The 21,717-nt window shown below is 40.2% G+C and overlaps 1 protein-coding gene across 5 annotated transcripts in view; it reads right to left on the minus strand.

Moving 5' to 3' along the window:
- LOC135109641 (cell adhesion molecule 1-like) overlaps positions 1-21,717 on the minus strand; it is a 395,699-nt gene that overhangs the window by 104,663 nt on the left and 269,319 nt on the right. For all 5 annotated transcript variants that reach the window (XR_010272833.1, XM_064021121.1, XM_064021122.1 and 2 more), the window contains 2 exons: positions 8,759-8,880; positions 5,182-5,398 (listed from right to left, as the gene is read on the minus strand). Coding sequence is in view for 4 of the 5 variants with exons in the window: in XM_064021121.1 (XP_063877191.1) it covers positions 5,182-5,398; positions 8,759-8,880 (339 nt within the window). In the remaining variant the exon portion in view is untranslated. The remainder of the gene's footprint in view (positions 1-5,181; positions 5,399-8,758; positions 8,881-21,717) is intronic.

The following is a 21,717-nucleotide window of genomic DNA, read 5'->3' on the forward strand; positions in this document are numbered from 1 at the left end:
GAAGTGATGAGGGGAATATGAAAGGAAAACTGTGCATAAAGAAGGACAATAGAAACAAAGAAAGAACCAAATTAGGAGAAAAGAAGATTAGAAACACCAACTCGAGGGGTACTATTACTACTACTACTACTACTACTACTACTACTGCTACTACTTCTACCACTGCTACTACTACTACTACTGCTACTACTATTACTATTACTACTACTGCTACTACTAATACTATTACTACTACTACTACTACTACTACTACTACTACTACTACTACTATATTACCACCATCACCACCACCACTACTTCTACTACTACTACTACTACTACTATTACTACTACTACTACTACTACTACTATTACTATTACTGCTACTACTAATACTATTACTACTACTACTACTAATACTATTATTATTACTACTACTACTTCTACTACTACTACTATATTACCACCACTATCACCACCACCATCACCACCACCACTACTTCTACTACTACTACTACTACTATATTACCACCACCATCACCACCGCCACTACTACTACTACTACTACTACTACTACTACTACTACTACTATTACTACTACTACTACTACTACTATATTACCAGCACCATCACCACCACCACTTCTTCTACTACTACTACTACTCTAAGTACTATATTACCACCACCATCACCACCACCACCACTATTACTACTACTACTACTACTACTATATTACCACCACCACCACCACCACTACTACTACTACTACTACTATACCACCACCACTACCACCACCACCACCACCAGTACTACTACTACTACTACTACTACTACTACATATACATTTCTAAGTAATTTCCCTTTTCTTATACAATTTGGAAACCAAGGAGAGAAGGATCCTCACCACAACTTCTCTTTACTCCTTCCTTCCTTCCTTCCCTCCTTCCTGATCGCCTTCCCTAGTACCTGCTTCTCCATAGTATATTTCTCCTCCTCCTCCTGCTCTTCTTCTTCTTCTTCTTCCTCCTCCTCCTCCTCAAGGTCCATACCTCCTCTTCAGACAATCCTCAATCAGTACTCTGTCTCCTTTCTCACCGAACTCCCCCTCCTCCTCCTCCTCCTTTTCATCCTGTTACTTAACCTCCTTCATTCCCCTCCTCCTCCTCCTCCCCTTCCTGTTATGTAACCTCAACCACTACTTTTTCCAGCTTCTCCTCCTCCTGCCACTTACTCTTAGGTATTCTTCATTTTTCACTAGATATTTATATTTTACAGTTTATTAGATTTTAATTTTCTTTGATTTATTTAAAAAAAATAGTTTTTCTAAGAATCGTAAAGACTTGTCATGTTTGCTGCTCCTTCTCCTACAATACAGAAATCTTCGCCTTCATTATTATGTACCTTTTTTTTTCGATTAGATTTGTGTATATCTTTACAGTTTACTGAACGCCTCATTAGTCATCAGATCTGGTCATGTCTGCTCGTCTGTGTTCCTCCGCACCACCAGGACCCACGTCACAACACAACTTTCACTTTGTGACTCTGTAATCTTTATCTGTCCATGCATTCTACAGTGTACTCTTCCAAAGGTGTAATTCATCTATTTAATGTCATCTATATATACTTCTATACCATCTCATATAATTGTATGTAAGTTATATAATCCACTTTCTCCTAGTGAAATGCTATATATATATATATATATATATATATATATATATATATATATATATATATATATATATATATATATATATATATATATATATATATATATATATATATATATATATATATATATATATATATATATATATATATAATACATCTTTTTTTTCTGTAATACAGTCCCATGCATTTCATCTCTACATAATCTTATATAATCCCTAGCAATCCGGTTGCTGTTTAATCTTATGTAATACATTGTAATTAACTTTCGTTATATATTTCTTTGTGATTCAGCCTCTGCATTATCTTATTCGAGTATAATAATTTGTAATTCATCTCTTCCTATGCGATACCTATTTAACTCTGTGTAACAATTTGTAATTCACCTGCTACGTACTATCAGGAAACTATAACGTAGTATAAAAAGTTAGTGAAAAAAAAAATGAAAATGAACTATTTTGACAGTACAGAGATGTTAACCCTCAGGTAAATCTCTCTCTCTCTCTCTCTCTCTCTCTCTCTCTCTCTCTCTCTCTCTCTCTCTCTCTCTCTCTCTCTCTCTCTCTCTCTCTCTCTCTCTCTCAAACACAGCAAAAGGTCCACCGAGTTACATGTTGCGAACCAGAATAAACCGAACTCGAAGGAATCTTACAGCTTTATCAGGCAGAAGAGAGTGATTACTTCAATTACTGGGCCCATAACTGACGAAAATGGAGATTACACCAACGACGAGGAATAAATTAGTAACATTCTAAACACTTTCTTTGCCTGAGTATTTACAGCAGAAGAGCTCAGTGACATCCATGCGGCGCCAGCGGTCCAGATTAATAACAACGACGTCGTAAGCAGCATCAATATAAAAGAAAGAGACGAGTCAAAATGCATCGATACTCTTAAAGTAAGCAAGTCACCCGCGCCTGACACGATCCCACCCGGCATCTTGAAGCGAAATCCGAATTAGTTAAACCACTGAGCGTATTGTTTAATAAACCCCTGCATGTCCGGTACAATGGCTGATGAGTGGAAGCTTGCTAACTTAACTCCGATTTTTAGTAGATTTTAGTAGATCTTTACCATGGAATTACTGGCCAATTAGCTTAACTTCAAGCGTATGCAAAATGCTTGAAACACTAATAAGAGATAAACTCGTTAATCACTTAGAGGAAAACAATTTAGTTTAAAATACTCAACACGGCATCCGCAATAAACGCTCTTGTTTGACGAACCTCTTAGATTTCTTCTATGACATTCTGAACCAGTATGACGAGAGTAAAGCAGTAGATATAACATATCTTAATTTTCAAAAGGCCTTCGACAAAGTCCCCCACAAACGTTTACTGATTAAACTAAAATTACACGGTATCAAAGGCGACGTGCTGAGATGAGTAGAAAACTGGCTAAACAACCGTAAAAAAAGAGTAGTTATAAATGGAAAAGCAGCCAAGTGAGCTAACGTAACCAGAGGGGTTCCACAGGGATCAGTTTTAGGACCTGTTCTCTTCCTTGTTTATAAAGCGACATAGATGAGAGTGTTACCATTTTAATATCGAAGTTTGCTGATGACAGCAAACGTAGCCTCTAACGAAAAAGTAATAGAAATGCAGAAAAATCTACACAAGTTGTCAGAGTTGATGCAAACCAACTTGGCAAATCAGTTTTAATGCAGTTAAGTACAAAGTGCTTCACATAAGGTATAGAAACGAGAAAGCGAAGTATATCTTAAATGGTACCAAACTTAAAAGTGAAGACACCGAAATTGATTTAGAAATAACAAAACCTAGCCGACAATGTTCAGAAGTCGTAAAAAAAGCGAATAAAATAATTGGCTTAACTGGCAGATCTTTTGGATATAAATCTAACGATACAATCCTCACTTTGTGTAACTCCTTAGTCCGTCCCCTTTTGGAATATTGCGTTCAAGCATGGTGCCCCTGTTATCAGAAAAAAAAACATTGATAAATTAGAACGAGTTCAGCGTAGAAAAACAGAAATGATACCAAGCCTAAGAAACAAATCGCACGAAGAGCGTATTAAAGATTTAAATCTATTCCCATTAACGCAAAGAAGTCTAAGAGGCGACTTAATACAGGTGTTTAAAATCATCAAAGGCATTGATAACATGAATTGCAGTATTAAATAATTCACGATAGATTCTTCAGATTACACGCGAAGAAACGGTTGCAAAATTGTTGGGAAATCCTTCAACTCTCATGAAAAAAAAAAAAAAAAAAAAAACACCGAGTAGTAAATCTACAGAATGGGCTTCCTCGAGGCGTGATGGACTGCAACACCGTACACACTTTTAAACGCCGTCCTGACAAACATTTTGTCTGCAATCCGCGGCTAACAGCGTTTGTTTGTTAGTGATTAACTTCCTTGCCTCCAGGAAATGGGGCCTCTCATTTCATCTATTTTTTTCATATAGAATTTTCTTCGGGTTTTTCCTTCTCTAACCCCGTAAGGTATTTTTTTCGCCCCATTTCCCTATACGGCTTATGCCGGAGGGAGTGGAGGGCGGGGAGAAAGCCTTCTGCTTTCCTGTCCTTTTCTTCTACTATCACCTTAGTAGTCCTAGGTCGGGTCACCTCGTGAGGAAAGCAAGGTCTGTTGTGGCCTGTTTTTCTACGCAACTCTCTCTCTCTCTCTCTCTCTCTCTCTCTCTCTCTCTCTCTCTCTCTCTCTCTCTCTCTCTCTCTCTCTCTCTCAGTAGGCAGGATCATATGAATTAAGAACTAGTTTCTCTCTCTCTCTCTCTCTCTCTCTCTCTCTCTCTCTCTCTCTCTCTCTCTCTCTCTCTCTCTCTCGTCACCACTGGAGGAGGGAGGAAGGGAGGGAAAACTGAGGTCATATGGTGGGGAGAGAACAGGGAAACATTGGGAGCGGGGAGTGGAGAAAGAAGCGAGAGAGAGAGAGAGAGAGAGAGAGAGAGAGAGAGAGAGAGAGAGAGAGAGAGAGAGAGAGAGAGAGAGAGAGAGAGAGAGAGAGAGAGAGAGAGAGAGAGAGAGAGAGAGAGAGAGATGGTAGGAGTGTTACATGGGAAACCTTTGCCTTTACCTGGAGCTTAACACTTTAGCGAAATGCAGAATGTGTCTACTGTTTTGCGTTTTCATCACTCAGGCTTATACCACGTTAGCGTCGTCCTGAGGGTACACACATGTAATCCACTACTTTCTACAGTATGCTGCACACCCTCCTGTCTGATATCCAGAGTGCGGTCTCCTATTCAGTCCTATATTCCCTTCGTATATTCATGTAATCCATCTTTCCCTCCACCACCAGCACCACAGCACATGACTGACAGGTGCAGGTAGTCTTTCATGTGTAATCCAATGTAATCCCCCTTCTCCATCACCAACACCGCCACTTCCATCCCACGACGGAAAGATGCACTACAGTCTTTGATATGTAATCGAATGAAATTCACCTCCCTTATCACTAATACAGTATTATGGAGAGATGCAGGCTGAGTCTTTGATATGTAATCTAATACAAACACTTTCTCCCCATCAATAGCAGAGCACAACCACTTCTTACCCACGATGGAGAGATGCAGGTACAGTCTCTCGGGCGGTACGGTGCTCACTTGGCACATGTACTCCCCGGCATCTGAGGTGGACACGTTGCGGATCACCAGGGACCAGGAGGAGCCGCCGCTCTCCTTCACCAGAGACACGCGGTCGTTCTTGGTGATGACGTTCGTGTCCACCGTCAGCACGGCGCGCCCTGACTCCCCGTAGTGCGTCCAAGCCACCTGCAAGAGAGAGAGAGAGAGAGAGAGAGAGAGAGAGAGAGAGAGAGAGAGAGAGAGAGAGAGAGAGAGAGAGAGAGAGAGAGAGAGAGAGAGAGAGGTACTTCTTTGAATTTACATTTTTTATAGAGGCGTAGATCAACCCTTTCACTGCTATTTGACTCATCTTTCCTTGATCACTAACCACTCCTACAATTACCTGCAAACATTGTACTGGCTAGAAATTGCAAAATCTATTCATGTTTATGCCCTTCTTTCTTGTACATGCTTACAAAAACTCCATGCACTGCTTCTATGTTAATTGCTACACCTTTGACGCGGTGAAAGAGTTAAGAGAGGATCTGACTGAGGGCTTTAAGTGATACAAGGAATATAACGAGAGTGATGTAAGCAAATTCTTCACGGTCAGGAACCAGGAAAAAATAAAAGATAATGAGTTCAAGGTCACAAAAGTTAGATTTCAAAAAGAGATGGGAAGAAATAGGTTATCAAACAGAATGGTGGATGAATGGAATAGATTCAGTAATCAGGTTTTCAGCTCCACGTCATTAGGGAGCTTTAATAATAGATTACACAAATTTATGGATGGGGAAGGTAAGGGAAATAGGTAGGCAGGTTTTATACAGGGATTGCCACGTGTAGGTCTGGTGGCTCCCTGCAGCTTTCCTTATAGTTTTATGTTCTATGTTCTTAAGTTCTAAACGTTAAAAAAAAAAAAATGGTCTGACACTCTACGGCCTTGCTTTACCGAATTTCAAAACAAAGCTTGGTTAAAGTTAAATAAAAGTTCCTTATGGATAATATAGGTGATCATGATTAAAAATTTGGTGGAGTAGAATTGAGGTTATTGAAGGAGAAAAGGAAGGAAGGAAGGAAGGAAGGAAGGAAGGAAGGAAGGAAGGAAGGAAGGAAGGAAGGAAGGAAGGAAGGAAGGGAGGAAGGGAGATCACAGTAAATAAGAAGTTTTAAGGAGGCAAGTTAAAGATGTGATATAGTGTGATAGGTAGAGAGAGAGAGAGAGAGAGAGAGAGAGAGAGAGAGAGAGAGAGAGAGAGAGAGAGAGAGAGAGAGAGAGAGAGAGAGAGAGAGAGAGAGAGAGAGAGTCTATAAGATGAAACACGTATGAAAAATAAAATGTAGAGAAAGAAAAAGAACTAACTCGTACAAAGGAACAGAGTAAAAAGTGATGAAAAAAAGAACAATATATAAAAAAAAATAAGATAACTGGAAACGTACGCAGGTGAAAAATACCTGAAGAGCATCCTGAAAAAAAAAAAAACGAAAAAAACTCACAAAATAAAATAAACATGATATATAAGGAAGGAAAAAAAAAAAAACGAAAAAAAAGTACCATATAAACCTTAAATATTTAAATACCCACCGATAAAGAGAGATAAAAACAAGAAAAAAAAACTCTCACCTTTAATATGACCCACTGAGGGAATGGGAAAAACGGTACAAAAGTATGCATTAAAAAAAAAAAAAATGGAGAAAAGAGGGTAGGTTAGCGGAAGGGTAAAATGTGAGTGAGTGGTCTACGGCTTAGGGCGCTCTAGATCCCGTCTGGGCTATTTGACAGGCAAACGTGGTGAATAATTAACGCAGGTGTGGAAGGGAAGCGTCCACACACCTGAGGCTTCACACGTGTTGGGCTTAGGCAGGTGTGTGTGGGATAGCATACTGTGCCCCCTTTAAATGTCACCCTTACCTGTCACCCCTACCTGTTCATCTTATCTGTTTGTCTTATTCATTTATAATATCTTTCGTGTTTACTGACTACTCTATCTTTCACTATCCCTGTCATCTTCAACTGCCACTCTTATTTTTCATCGTTACCTGTCACTGTTACCTGTTACTCTTACTTGTTACCATCACCTGCCATCTTATGTATCTCCTGTCACTTTCATCTCTTAGTCTTTTCTGTGACTCTCTTCTATCACCATCACCTGTTAGCCTAATCTATCTTCCACACCTATCATCATGTTGCTCTTCTTTGCGTTAACATAAAGTGTAATTATCTCATGTTACTTTTCCCTGTTAATTTTGCTATTTCTATGTTACTTATTCTTTTTATCATTTGTCACTGCTATCTGTCACACAATTCCCTCATTTTTTCAGCTGCCCGTCCGTCACACGCAGCCCGAGCAGAACTTTTAATCTCTCCTTCAGTCTCACCACTGCCGCCTCTTTAACACGTACACCACACGCCATCACCACCACAGTGACACGGTCTTGTATTACCACAATCACCGCTACACCTCAACACCACAAATATACTTCTACCACAACTCTGGACATTAAAACTCATCAATACTATCAGCACTACTACTAATACTATTACTACCACCACTACTAGGCTGATGCTACTACTGCTACTATTACTACTACTACTACTACTACTACTACTACTACTATCACCACCACTAGGCTGATGTTACTGCTACTACTACTACTACTACTACTACTACTACTACTGCTACTACCACTACTTCTACCACTACTAGGCATTCACTGTTTTTTTTTTTTTTTTTTTTATGTAGGAAGGATACTGGCCAAGGGCAACAAAAATCTAATAAAAAAAAAAAATGCCCACTGAAATGCCAGTCCCTAAAAGGGTCAAAGCAGTGGTCAAAAATTGGTGGATAAGTGTCTTGAAACCTCCCTCTTGAAGGAATTCAAGTCATAGGAAGGTGGAAATACAGAAGCAGGCAAGGAGTTCCAGAGTTTACCAGAGAAAGGGATGAATGATTGAGAATACTGGTTAACTCTTGCGTTAGAGAGGTGGACAGAATAGGAGTGAGAGAAAGAAGAAAGTCTTGTGCAGCGAGGCCGCGGAAGGAGGGGAGGCATGCAGTTAGCAAGATCAGAAGAGCAGTTAGCATGAAAATAGCGGTAGAAGACAGCTAGAGATGCAACATTGCGGCGGTGAGAGAGAGGCTGAAGACAGTCAGTTAGAGGAGAGGAGTTGATGAGACGAAAAGCTTTTGATTCCACCCTGTCTAGAACAGCAGTATGAGTGGAACCCCCAGACATGTGAAGCATACTCCATACATGGACGGAAAAGGCCCTTGTACAGAGTTAGCAGCTGGGGGGTGAGAAAAACTGGCGGAGACGTCTCAGAACACCTAACTTCATAGAAGCTGTTTTAGCTAGAGATGAGATGTGAAGTTTCCAGTTCAGATTATAAGTAAAGGACAGACCGAGGATGTTCAGTGTAGAAGAGGGGGACAGTTGAGTGTTACTACTAAGACTACGAACACTACTATCCCTCCTCCTCCTCCTCCTCCTCCTCCTCCTCCTCCTCCTCCTCCTCCTCCTCCTATCACCACCACCAACATTCCTCCGAGCTTCCCCATCACTCACCTTGTACATCCCAAGGTCTTCTACAACGCAGGTAAGCTTGGCCACCCTCCCAGCAGGCACTGTGAGGTTCTGCTGGGGCGTGGCGAGGGCCGGGTGTCCATCTGTAGGCAGCGATGGAGGGCCTGTGGCAGAAAAAAGAAGGGTTAAAAGGGGAAAAGTCAGTAACACAAAGAAAAATTAAAATATCAGTAAAATAAAGGAGGAAAAAGTCAGTTATGAAAAGAAATGGGAAAATATCAGTAACGGGCAGAGGGGATAAAAGGGAAGAAACAAAGAAAAGTGAAAATATTAATAACAGAAGGGATGGAAAAAAGGGAAGAGCATGGGAAAAAATGAAAATATCAGTAGCAGAGGGGATATAACAGGGAAAATAAATGTGAGATAACACGTGAAGGGGACAAGGGAAAACATGAGTAGTGTTTTTAAAAAGGGGCAACAAAATGAAATAGAAAGTCAATAACATGTAAAGGAGAAAAAAAAAAAAAAAAGTGGAAGAGGAGAAATTAAAAGAAGGAAAATGGAAAGTCGATAACATATTAAAAAAAAACGTGGAAAGAGAAGAAAAAAGAAATGAAAAAGTGAAGATAATAACACTTACAAAAAAGAAGAAAAAAAAAAGAGAGGAAGAAAGGTGAAACATACATTATCAAAGAGGGGAAAAGACACAGTGTTCGTCTGAGGGGAGCGAAGGGGAAACTGGTGCTGGTGTTAAAAAGAGGAGAGGAAAACTGAGGAAAACAAAGGAAATAAAGGAAGAGGAAAATTGGAAGATGATACAGAAAAAAAAGGTTACATAAAATACTGAAAGAAAAAAAAGAAAAAAAAAGGAAAATAAGGAAACTGGCGCTAGTGACAAAAAAGGGCGAGGAAAACTGAAAAAAAAAACGAAGAGGAAAAAGGAAAAGAAAAAAGTATAGAAAGAGAGAAGATAAAATAGAGAAAGAAAAAGAAAGGAAAAGGGAAAATAAGTAAACAGGTGAGGAGAGGAAAACTGAAAAAAAAAACAGCGAAAAAAAGCACAGGAAAATTAGGGAGAAGAAAGAGATAAAGAAAAAGTGGGGTAGATGAAGTAGGTACGAGTATACAACAGGAAAGACAGAAAAATAAGTAAAACAGGAAAAAAAAGAGGGAAAAATAGAAGGGAATAGAAACTGAAGTCATATATTGCTAAAGGAGAAAGTGAAATATTAAAAAAAAAAATGAAAAGTGAAAATGGGAGAAAGGGAAGGAAAAAAAGAAAAAAAAAACTAGAGAATAGAAATTGAAGTCATACATTGCCAAAGGAGGAAAAGAAAACGCAGATGAACACGCAGTAATGAAAGAGGAATGTAATTAACGCCCTGTGTAATGAAGGAGAGGGCAATTAAACACGAAATGAGGCAAAAAGTGAAGATTAATGAATTATCACCGGGACGAGTGGACATCAGCGTATTGTCAAAAGGGAAACAAGTGGAAAAAAATAAATAAACATAAGATTAACACACTGTAATGAAGCGTCGAAAGAAAATTAGGTGATTAACAGGTAGTAATGAGACAGAAGTGGTAATTGGTAGTGTCAAAGGAGATAGTACAAAAATGAAGGGAAAAATGTACTGGGGATCATCACGTTACAACACAAAAGAATGATCTGTCTGGTTTTGAAGTGTAATATTTCCTGCCTTTTTTTCCTCCCTCCCTCAAGCTTATTATTCATGATTTTCTGTGTCAAAATTACCAAGAAAAATATTCATAAAAAACTGATTATCTTTTTTTTTTAATCAATGGCGGAGGATAAACTAAACAATTACATTAACTTGTCATTCTGTAAGTACGTAAGCGCACGCACGTCCGCCCACTCACACTCACTCACTCACTCCCTTACCCATCACACACACACACACACACACACACACACACACACGGACACGATAATATGAGATGTACTGCCGTTGCTGCTAGTGGCTAGAGAGAGAGAGAGAGAGAGAGAGAGAGAGAGAGAGAGAGAGAGAGAGAGAGAGAGAGAGAGAGAGAGAGAGAGAGAGAGAGAGAGAGAGAGAGAGACTGACCTCATCCCCCGTCTCTCTCTCTCTCTCTCTCTCTCTCTCTCTCTCTCTCTCTCTCTCTCTCATACACACACACACACACACACACACACACACACACACACACACACACACACACACACACACACACACACACACACACACACACATTGCTAAGTCCACAGTTGCAACCACTTCAGCAAACATTACGAAGAGGCAACACACAACAAGTTTCCTTTCCCTACTCTCCCTCCCTCCATTCCCTCCCTTCCATCCCACTTTAGCTCTCAACCCGAACTTTGGCTAGCGGGAGGAACGGGAGAGAGAGAGAGAGAGAGAGAGAGAGAGAGAGAGAGAGAGAGAGAGAGAGAGAGAGAGAGAGAGAGAGAGAGAGAGAGAGAGAGAGAGAGAGAGAGAGGTGGACGAGAGTGAGGAAGGGGAAGAGGGAGGGAGAGAACGGGGAAGGAAGAGGACAACAACAACAGTAACAACATCAGCAACGACAAGTCACTTCCAATACTACCACTGCCACTATAACCACCACCACCACCATCACCACCAGTACCAACAAGCAACAATAACAACACAACGCAACACACTCACACACCGCTGCTTTCGTCTTCACGGAGGAGCATAAGCAACACCTCAACACACACTCAAACTTGCGCACAGTTTACCTCTGCCGCCACACGCAACCCCCGCCGCGCAGCACAGGTGAGATGATTGGCAAAACGGTTCTGCATTCTACTCTAAACCTCCCTCTTCTGCACCTGGGTTCGACTCCCGCTGTAGGTGAATGATTTAAAGGGATATACCTGTGCTTCTAATGAGTCTCACCTGGTAACACAACAAAGTAAGGATAAAAAGTGATGTGCTTTATATACCAGTTCTGTATTAATGTTATATTTTAATTTTGCTTATGTTAATAGGTAAGATTAGGTTAATTAGGGTAGATTGTATAAAATTTGGTCAAGTTTCGAGAAGTTAGGTTGGTATGTATGCATGGTTTAGTTAGCTTAGGCAGGTAGGTAGATAGACAGCGAGGTAGGCAAGGAGGCATGCTACAGTAAGGTAAGCTAAACAGGCAAGTAGGTAGGTATGTAGGTAGATAGGTATGTAGGTAGTTCAGCAGGTAGGTAGATAGGAAGGCAGGTAAGGTAGGTTAAGATAAGATAAGATAAGATAAGATAAGGTAAGGTAAGGTAAGGTAAGGTATGACGAGATAAGGTAAAATAAGTTAAGGTATTGTAAGGTACGGTAAGGTACTGTGAGGTAAGGGAAGATAATGGAAGGCAAGGTAAGATAAACTTTTTTAAGGTAAGATAAAGTAAGATAAACTTTTGTAAGACCGGACAAGGTAAAGTAATGTCAGGCAAATTATGGTAAACTTTCGTAAGGTTGGGCAGGGCAGGGCAAGGCAGGGCAAGGCAGGGCAAGGCGGGGCAGGCCAAGTTTCGTGAAGTTAGGTTGGTATGTTGGTTTAGTTAGCGTAGGCAGGTAGGTAGAGAGATGGCGAGGTAGGCAGGGAGGAATGCTGCAGTAAGGTAAGCTAAGAGAAGCCAAGATAAGGTGAGCTAAGGTAAGGTTAGGTGTACTTAGGTGAGTAGGTCAGGTCAGGTCAGTAACATGAGACATGGGCAATACGTAATCTAAGCAAAGGTAAAACACCAATGATGCTCGTACATTCTCCTCACCAAAACTAATTTACTCTCCATTTCCACTCCTTCCTGATAACACTGGCGCACTAATGGCTCTTAAAAGGCTGACTGCCCTGTGAGATTATCAATGAATTAAAAATGCCACGAACTTGGAATCTTCCATTAATTTTTACGTTAATAAGAAATGCGTTAGCGAATATTTTTTTTTCTCACCAATATATATCAAAAAGTTAATTATTCCAGTATTACTACTATATTTTTATCTCTTCCTCTCCTCTATTTGTAACGTAACGCAACTTTTCACGTTAATAAGAAATACGTGAGCAAATATCAGCACAATTTTTCTTTCCAATACATACTCAAAAAGTCGATTATTATGGCATCATTATTACGTTTTATTCTTTTCTCCACTTTTCATCTTTTAAATATTTACAACAAAAAGTTAGTTTCTCTAATATTAATATTCGTCTCCCAACTCATAAAAGTTATACAGATTATCAGATGTTTTCTCGTATTATTTTTCCTTTCCGACATACATACATACATACATACATATATGCATTCACCTTTAAATCTCTCACCAATACTTTACACAAACACTTTCTTTTAGCACCAATCCAGCAGAAAAAAAAATAAATAAAAAATAAATAAATAAATAAATAAGATAAAAAAATTACGTTTAAAATCCTTCCCATAACGTAAATAGAAATAAAAAAAAAAAAACGTCCTTTCTTATTCAACTGAAAAACGAAAAACATTTTACCTTCCCTCTACATAAAAAAAAGACGTAAAAAAAAAAAAAAAGAACGAGAAAAAAATCCAGGAAAGAAAGAGAAACTACAGTACACAAAATTCCTCACACCAAGGAAGCCGACCCATCCCGCATGACCTCTGACCTTTGACCCGTGTGACCTGCAGCAGACTCCATCATCGCAGGCCATTACCGCTCGATGACCCGCTTAATGTATTGCTCTGGGATATAATGACCTCATGATCGGGGTATTTTCTTTGCTAATTAACACATGCAGGACAGAACAAGGAGGAGAAGGGGGGAGGGGAGGAGGAGGAGGGAGAGGGAGAGGAGTGTGGGGGCAAATAGGATGAGGAGGAGGAGGAAGAGGAGGCTTAAGGAACGCAGGAAATAAAGAGGAAGAAGAGAATGAAGATGATTAAGTAAGAGAAGAGACAGAAAAGGGTGAGGAGGAGGAGGAGGAGGAGGAGGAAGAGGAGGAGGAGGAGGAGGAGGAGGAGGAGGAGGAGGAGGAGGAGGAGGAGGAGGAGGAGGAGGAACGGTGGTATAAGACAGATAGAGGGGGGAAGATGAGGAAGAGGAGAGCATGTTCTTGAAAGAGGAAGGATATGAAGTGCATGAGGAGGAGGAGGAGGAGGAGGAGGAGGAGGAGGAGGAGGAGGAGGAGGAGGAGGAGGAGGAGGAGGAGGAGGAGGAGGAAGAATGTGGAAGAGGGAGAAAGATGGAAGAGGATGAAGAGGAAGAGGAGGAAATTTGGGGTGGAGGGAAGATATAGTAGGTTGAAGAGGAGGAGGAGGAGGAGGAGGAGGAGGAGGAGGAGGAGGAGGAGGAGGAGGAGGAGGAGGAGGTGGAGGATAGAGCAGGACCCAAGGATTACAGAAGGGAGGGATGCAGGAGGAGGAGGAGGGGGAGGAGAAGGAGGAAAAGGAGAAGAGGAGGAGGAGGAGGAGGAGGAGGAGGAGGAGATTAAAGATAAAGGCGAAGGAGAAGAGAGAACAGGAGAGGAGGAAGCGACATGGAAATTTTGGGAATGGAGAGAGAAAGAGAAAAGAAAAATGAAAAAGAGGGGAAGAATAGAAAAGAAGGGAGGATAAAAATATGTAAATTTTGAGAGAGAGAGAGAGAGAGAGAGAGAGAGAGAGAGAGAGAGAGAGAGAGAGAGAGAGAGAGAGAGAGAGAGAGAGAGAGAGAGAGAGAGAGAGAGAGAGATTCAGAAAAATGGATACATGGAAAATTATGCAAAAGAGAGAGAATGAGAGAGATGAAAAAGCAGATAAAAAAGAAGACTAAAGTGAGAGGTGAGAGAAAAAAAGAGAGAAAAGTGGAAAGAAAAAGAGACTTAAGAGATGAAAGGGATAAAGAAAGGGGAGGAGGAGGAGAGGTGGAAAATGTAAAGATGTAAATGAATATAAAGAGAAAGATGAAAGATTACTTGAGGAAACTGAAGGAAAAACATTTGGAGGAGGAGGAGGAGGAGGAGGAGGAGGAGGAGGAGGAGGAGGAGGAGGAGGAGGAGGAGGAGGAGGGTTAGAGGTTAATGGCACAATAAATCCGGGAAGTGCCAACCTGTCCCTCCATCCATCTCTCTCTCTCTCTCTCTCTCTCTCTCTCTCTCTCTCTCTCTCTCTCTCTCTCTCTCTCTCTCTCTCTCTAATACAGCCGGCCTTCTCTATAAATATCGTTCACCTACTTTCACTCAAAATAAAAACCTAACAGTCAGCATCAATAATATATATATATATATATATATATATATATATATATATATATATATATATATATATATATATATATATATATATATATATATATATATATATATATATATATATATAACAAATAAAATCTAGCACGTCTGGCAGGTCGGCGTCTCTTTGTTGACATGCGATGCCGTGAAGTGATCGTGCCGTCGGGAGGTGTGGCGGGTGAAGGGTCACGGTGCCAGGATTAAATGAGGCTAAAGGAAGGTCAGTGATTTGTGGGTAAAAGGTGAAAAAAAAAGAATAAAATATGAATTGAAGGAGAAAGAGGAAGAGGAAGATGATGACGAAGAGCAAGAGGAGGAGGAAGAGGAGGAGGAAGGGGAGAAAAAGAGAAGGAAGAGGAGTAGAATGAGGACAAGAAAGAGCAAGAGGAGGAGGAGGAAGAGGAGTAGAAGAGGAGAAGGAAGAGGAGTAGAATGAGGACGAGGAAGAGCAAGAGAAGAAGTAGGAGGCCGCGGAGGAGGAAAGAATGAATGGCTTTGCATAACCTGTTGCGTATCTGTTGTCCTCAATGAAGCGCGTATTTCATTCAATGACTTTTATAAATAGTATTATTATTATTACTATTATTATTATTATTATTTTTATTATTATCATTATGGTTATTACTATTCTTTTCTTCTTTTTCTTCTTTCTTCTTCTTCTTCTTCTTTATTATTATTATTATCATTATTGTTATTATTATTATTATTATTATTATTATTATTATTATTATCAGTAGTAGTAGTAGTAGTAGTAGTAGTAGCAGTAGTAGTAGTAGTAGTAGCAATGAAAAAAATTCTAATACATAATAATTGATAATGAACACAAAACAACAAATCATGCAACATTATCCTGAATGAAAAAAAAAATAAATAAATACACAAGGTAAAAAAAGTAAATATATATAAATATACATAAATAAATAGATAAAAGGGAGGAGGAGGAGGAGAAGGAAGAAGAGGAAATATTCACATCCTTTATACGTGACTAACCATTTACACACACACACACACACACACACACACAAGCAAAGACCCACGCAAAACTCTCATAATGTGCTTCATAGGCTTCATTTGGCATCACATTAAGCTTCACAGAGTGTCATTACGGTGTTTCATGAGTCGAATTAGTGCTTCGGACGGTTCTCTCGGTTCATTTAACACTGCGTGAAGCTTCGCGAGAAATGGAGTCACAAAGGAACACAAAAGAAGAACTAACACGAGGGAAGGGAGGTAGTAATAAAGGAAAAAAAAATGGCGTGTCTTGGATTCACGTCGTTTCGATATGAGGGTTCAAAGAAAATGAGAAAAAGCTTCGAAGCACAGTCTCGAGTCATTCCTTTGATGATTATACCAGAGGGAGGTGTGTGTGTGTGTGTGTGTGTGTGTGTGTGTGTGTGTGTGTGTGTGTCGTGCGTCTGGTAGGGAAGCAGTCTTTGTTGGGTGTTGTCACACACTCCTGGAAACGTTGTCGTACATCCAGACAGAAGTGTTAATGGAAAGGGAACTTGAGAGGCGAGTCTGGAGAGCTACGGCAAAGGAGGAGGAGGAGGAGGAGGAGGCTGTGCTGAAATTGGAAGATATGAATAGAGAAGTAAAAGAGAAGTTACAAAATTGGTTAGGTGATGAATGTTCTCTCTCTCTCTCTCTCTCTCTCTCTCTCTCTCTCTCTCTCTCTCTCTCTCTCTCTCTTCGTATCATGATGAATGTTAAAAAGACATTTCGAGGCCCAAACTTTCGGAAATTTCTCACACCCTTTTTAGATTAAAGGAAGGAGAGAGAGAGAGAGAGAGAGAGAGAGAGAGAGAGAGAGAGAGAGAGAGAGAGAGAGAGAGAGAGAGAGAGAGAGAGAGAGAGGCAAACCCCACCATCAATTTCTCTCTCTCTCTCTCTCTCTCTCTCTCTCTCTCTCTCTCTCTCTCTCTCTCTCTCTCTCTCTCTCTCTCTCTCTCCCCCATGATTAAGCAAACACTTACCAGGGACTAAGGACACGTACCACTTGTTAGAGAGAGAGAGAGAGAGAGAGAGAGAGAGAGAGAGAGAGAGAGAGAGAGAGAGAGAGAGAGAGAGAGAGAGAGAGAGAGAGAGAGAGAGAGAGAGAGAGAGAGAGAGAGAGAGAGAGCATGAAAAATAAAGGGCGGGCAGAAGAGATGGAAAGGAGTGAGTGAGGAATGAAGATGAACGAGGAAGAAGAAATTCAGAGATGAATGGAGAAAAATGAGAGAGAGAGAGAGAGAGAGAGAGAGAGAGAGAGAGAGAGAGAGAGAGAGAGAGAGAGAGAGAGAGAGAGAGAGAGAGAGAGATCAGAAGTAATACGCTCGTAAGATAAAGAGAAAGCAAACAAAACATTGAAAGGAAGAAGAGAAGAATTAAAGATAAAAGAGAATACTAAGAGAGAGAGAGAGAGAAGAACAGAGAGAGAAAAGAGCAATGAATCGACAGGAATGGGAGGGAAGATGGAGGAGGGAGATAAGGCGGGAAAGAGAAAAGGAGAGAAAGAGCGAATGGAGAGAGGAGAGGGAAATGGAAGAAAGAGAAAGAGAAAGAGAGAGAGAGGGAGACAGATACAGAGAAAGGCGTAGGAAAGAGAGAGGAGAAAATATAAGAGATAAGACAAATGGAAGGAGTTGAGAGAGAGAGAGAGAGAGAGAGAGAGAGAGAGAGAGAGAGAGAGAGAGAGAGAGAGAGAGAGAGAGAGAGAGAGAGAGAGAGAGAGAGAGAGAGAGAGAGAGAGGAACAAAAGGGGATAATGGAAGTGAAATAAAGAAATGGTGAAAAGTAAGAGGGAACGAAAGAAAAATATGAATAAATGCAAAATGTGGGTAACGTGAATTATAATGAAGTAAATGAGAAGAAAACACAAAGAAGAAAGAAGTGGCAATCAGAAAGAAAAGAAGTAGGATGTAAGAGTAATGAAGAAAGAAGGGAAATTGAATAGAAAAAAATAGATGAAAGGACAAGTGTAAACAAAGTGAAAAGAAAAGAAAATAGCGTAGGAAAATAGAGGAAGATTACATAGGAGGTAGTGAATTGTATCTTACACTGATCCAGTCCATTGTTTGCACAGTTTCATTAAAAAAGGAGCAAATGGATAAATGGATAAGAAATGATAACAAAGGACAGCAAATGATATAAAGATAAATGGATTACAAAAATGATAACAAATGGATAATGAAGGATAACAAAACATAACAAAAGAAAACAAGGATAACAAAAGTATAACAGGTATAACAAAGGAAAAAAAGGGTAACAAAAGGATAATAGATGGACACAAAATGATAACAAAGCATGAGAAAAAGACCACAGAAGGATAACAAATGATAAGGATAACAAATAACAAATAAATAAATAAATAAGATAAAAAATGGTTAAAGAAAAAGAAATGCGTGTATCACTGTGTGGATGCATTACCTGAGTAGTGTGTTCAATATACCTCCCACCACGTCATTGAGATTGACTGACTAAGTACCACATCACTGTTCTACGCGCTGTACTATCACTACTGTACATAAAAAAGAAAAAAAAAAGTCACATTCTGCCCTCCACTCAATGTTACAGGTAACCGTGAACATGGAAGGTGTGAATGTACCTGAACGCATGTACTGTTCCGACACAGGATCTTTGCCACACAAACAAGAACAAGAGAAACATGACAAAAGATATGGAGGAAGAGAACAACTACCATCAGGAGACACAACAAAACATTTACATCAATTGATGCACATTAGCACGTGCGCGCCACACACACGCCGCAAATACAAGTCTGTGGTAAGGAGATGAAAAGCTGCGTGGGGTGGATGTCAGATACCTTGAAGGGATTCGAACCGAGGAGTGTAGAGTTTAGTAATTATATATATATATATATATATATATATATATATATATATATATATATATATATATATATATATATATATATATATATATATATTATTTTTCATTGGAGTGATGGGAATCCTCTTGTTTCCTCTACGAAAGCATCAGTCACGTCCAAGCTTCTCGTTCCCCATATCTCACACACATGGCTACTTCGCATCAAGTATTCCTCTTCTTTATGTACGAGGGACTCTGGTCAAGGGCGAAAAACAAACAGAAAGAAAGGCTCTTTGTCCTTACAGTAGAGCTAAAAACATTATCCAAAATGAGAGAAGTGCCTGGACGCTTGTCCTCGTGCTTTTGTTTGTTACTGCATTAATTTTGTCTTAGTCTTCTCGAATTCTTTCTCAGCCTAAGATGAAAGGCGTTCCTCTTTGAGTTTCTGTGGTTTATTTGTTCTTATTTCCACACCAAAATTCACAGGATGGTAAAATAAATCCAAGGCAACAAACATCTGAAACTTGTCGCCTGGTTCCAGTTGTAAGCATTCCATGAGGCAGTTCGCGTCAGTAGCCTTCGTGCGGGTCGCTCCCTAGTCCGTCTTCACTTTCAGCCTCACGGAACAATCGGGATTCAGTCTCTTGATCTTTTCGAAATTCACTCTGACGCGGGAATGAGGACATTCATCCACGCTAGAAACTCTTTCCTGGCATTCCAGATCAAGACTGATTATCATGATGGGTGTGAAGTGCCTCCCTGTAAAACACCATCAGGAGTTTACCTGTCCGGCAAGCAGGTGAATGACGATCACGCTTAGCACACAGGGCACACACTTCTCCATAAAGATTTATGTCCATCTTACCAAATATATATATAGGAAAAGAAGAGAGAAAAAGGATAGATGAGAATAAGACGCAAAGTAGGAGAGCTTTCCGGAAATTTTCATGTCCATCTCACTTAAAATGCATATAGAAAACAATAAAGATAAAAAAGGAAAAAAAAAATACAACATAGGATACGACACGTACAGAACGCCAAAACCTCTGCACAGCCAAAGTCGCCGGCACTAATAGGCAGAGCAAACGTTTGAGGAGCACACGTTTGCGGAGGCGAGGGGCGCTGGGAGTGGGCGGCGAGGGGAGAAGGAGCAGGAAGGGAAACAGGACGAGAAACGGAGTGAAGAGAAGAGAGAGGAGAGAAATATGAGAAAGGAAAAATTATCTTGATTTCATGTCAGTCCAAGAAGTGATAAAGATTTTGCCGGAAGAGAGAGAGAGAGAGAGAGAGAGAGAGAGAGAGAGAGAGAGAGAGAGAGAGAGAGAGAGAGAGAGAGAGAGAGAGAGAGAGAGAGAGAGAGAGAGAGAGAGAGAGAGAGAGAGAGAGAGAGAGAGAGAGAGAGAGAGAGAGAGAGAGAGAGAGAGAGTTTCATATAACTACGAAACATGAAACACAAAACTAAAAAAAAAAAAAAAAAAAAAAAAAAAAAAATGGAAAAAATTCACACTTTCCCTTTCATTCACCCTTCCATCTTTCTCCCCTAAAAAGACCAAAACAAATCAGTGAAACAAAGAACACTGGAAAGAGACCAAATGAAGATGGGGAAAGGGAGTAAGAAGACGGATGGAGAAAGAAAAAAAAAATCATTCCCATTTACTCTTGAGATCGAAATGTCTAGCGAATGAGTGTCTCGGGGGAGGAGAGGACGAAGTCACCCCACAGACCATTCCTTCCCCACTAACTTGGCCCAGAAACTTTCCAAACTGTCCCCCTTCTCGAGTGCAATTTTGACTCACGACTACTGCTACTGGTACTAGTGCTGGTGCTGGTGCTACCGCTTCTATGCTGCTACTACTGCTGCTGCTACTGCTACTACTGCTACGGTTTGGTTCTACTGCTGATATTGCTTCTGCTACTGCTACTGCTACTTGGTGCTACTTCTGCTACTACTACAGCTACTACTACTACTACTACTACAACGGCTTCTAAGGTTCTGCTGGTGTTACTGCTCTTGTTACTGTTTCTGTGGTTCTGTTGCTGTTACTGCCACTATTACTGGTTCTGTGGTTCTCCTGACGCTGCAGTAACTGGTTATGTGTTCTGCTCTTCCTGGTTCTGTGGTTCAGTTGCTGCCTCTGCTACTGGGGAGAGTGGCTAAAGGGGAAAAGACAGAAATAAAAAAAGGAAAAGAAGCCTTCTTATAATGCCTTTCCCAAAAAAAGAAAGTAAAACAACAGCAACAACAACAACAGCTACTACTACTACTACTACTACTACTACTACTACTACTATTCTACTACGACTACTAGGTGCCATTCTACCAATTTTCGTTCATTTCACCTCCTTGTTATTTTTTCTTTCAACCACACACAGTTTTCTTTCTTTTTTTTTCCCCCTATTTTATTTTCTATTTTCATCATGAGTTGCTGTTTACTGCTGTCGTTGTTCCGGTTTTTTTTTGTCCTTTGGTACTTTTCATCTTTCCTCCTTTTTTTCCCCCTTCCTCCCTTTTTATTCCTCCTCTTCCTCCTGTAAACTTGGAACTCAAAGCTCTTTTGGAACTTAATAGGTTTTCCTCTTGAAGAAAAGTTTTGCTTGAGACCAGTGACTGACTCTCTCTCTCTCTCTCTCTCTCTCTCTCTCTCTCTCTCTCTCTCTCTCTCTGAATCGACTTTTCTAAAATGTGATACAAGAGAGAGAGAGAGAGAGAGAGAGAGAGAGAGAGAGAGAGAGAGAGAGAGAGAGAGAGAGAGAGAGAGAGAGAGAGAGAGAGAGAGAGAGAGAGAGAGAGAGAAATATATTAACTACAACTTGAAAGGAAGAAGCAAAAGGGGAATTTAAGACACAGACGAGCAGACAGACAGACAGATAGACAGACAGACGGACAAACAGATAGACAGACGGACAGACAGATAGACAGATACTCACAATAACAAGCTGAGGAGACGCACAAAGAAGAGAGAGAGAGAGAG

Source organism: Scylla paramamosain, chromosome 19, assembly GCF_035594125.1.
Source record: "Scylla paramamosain isolate STU-SP2022 chromosome 19, ASM3559412v1, whole genome shotgun sequence".
Classification (NCBI taxonomy): Eukaryota; Metazoa; Arthropoda; class Malacostraca; order Decapoda; family Portunidae; genus Scylla; species Scylla paramamosain.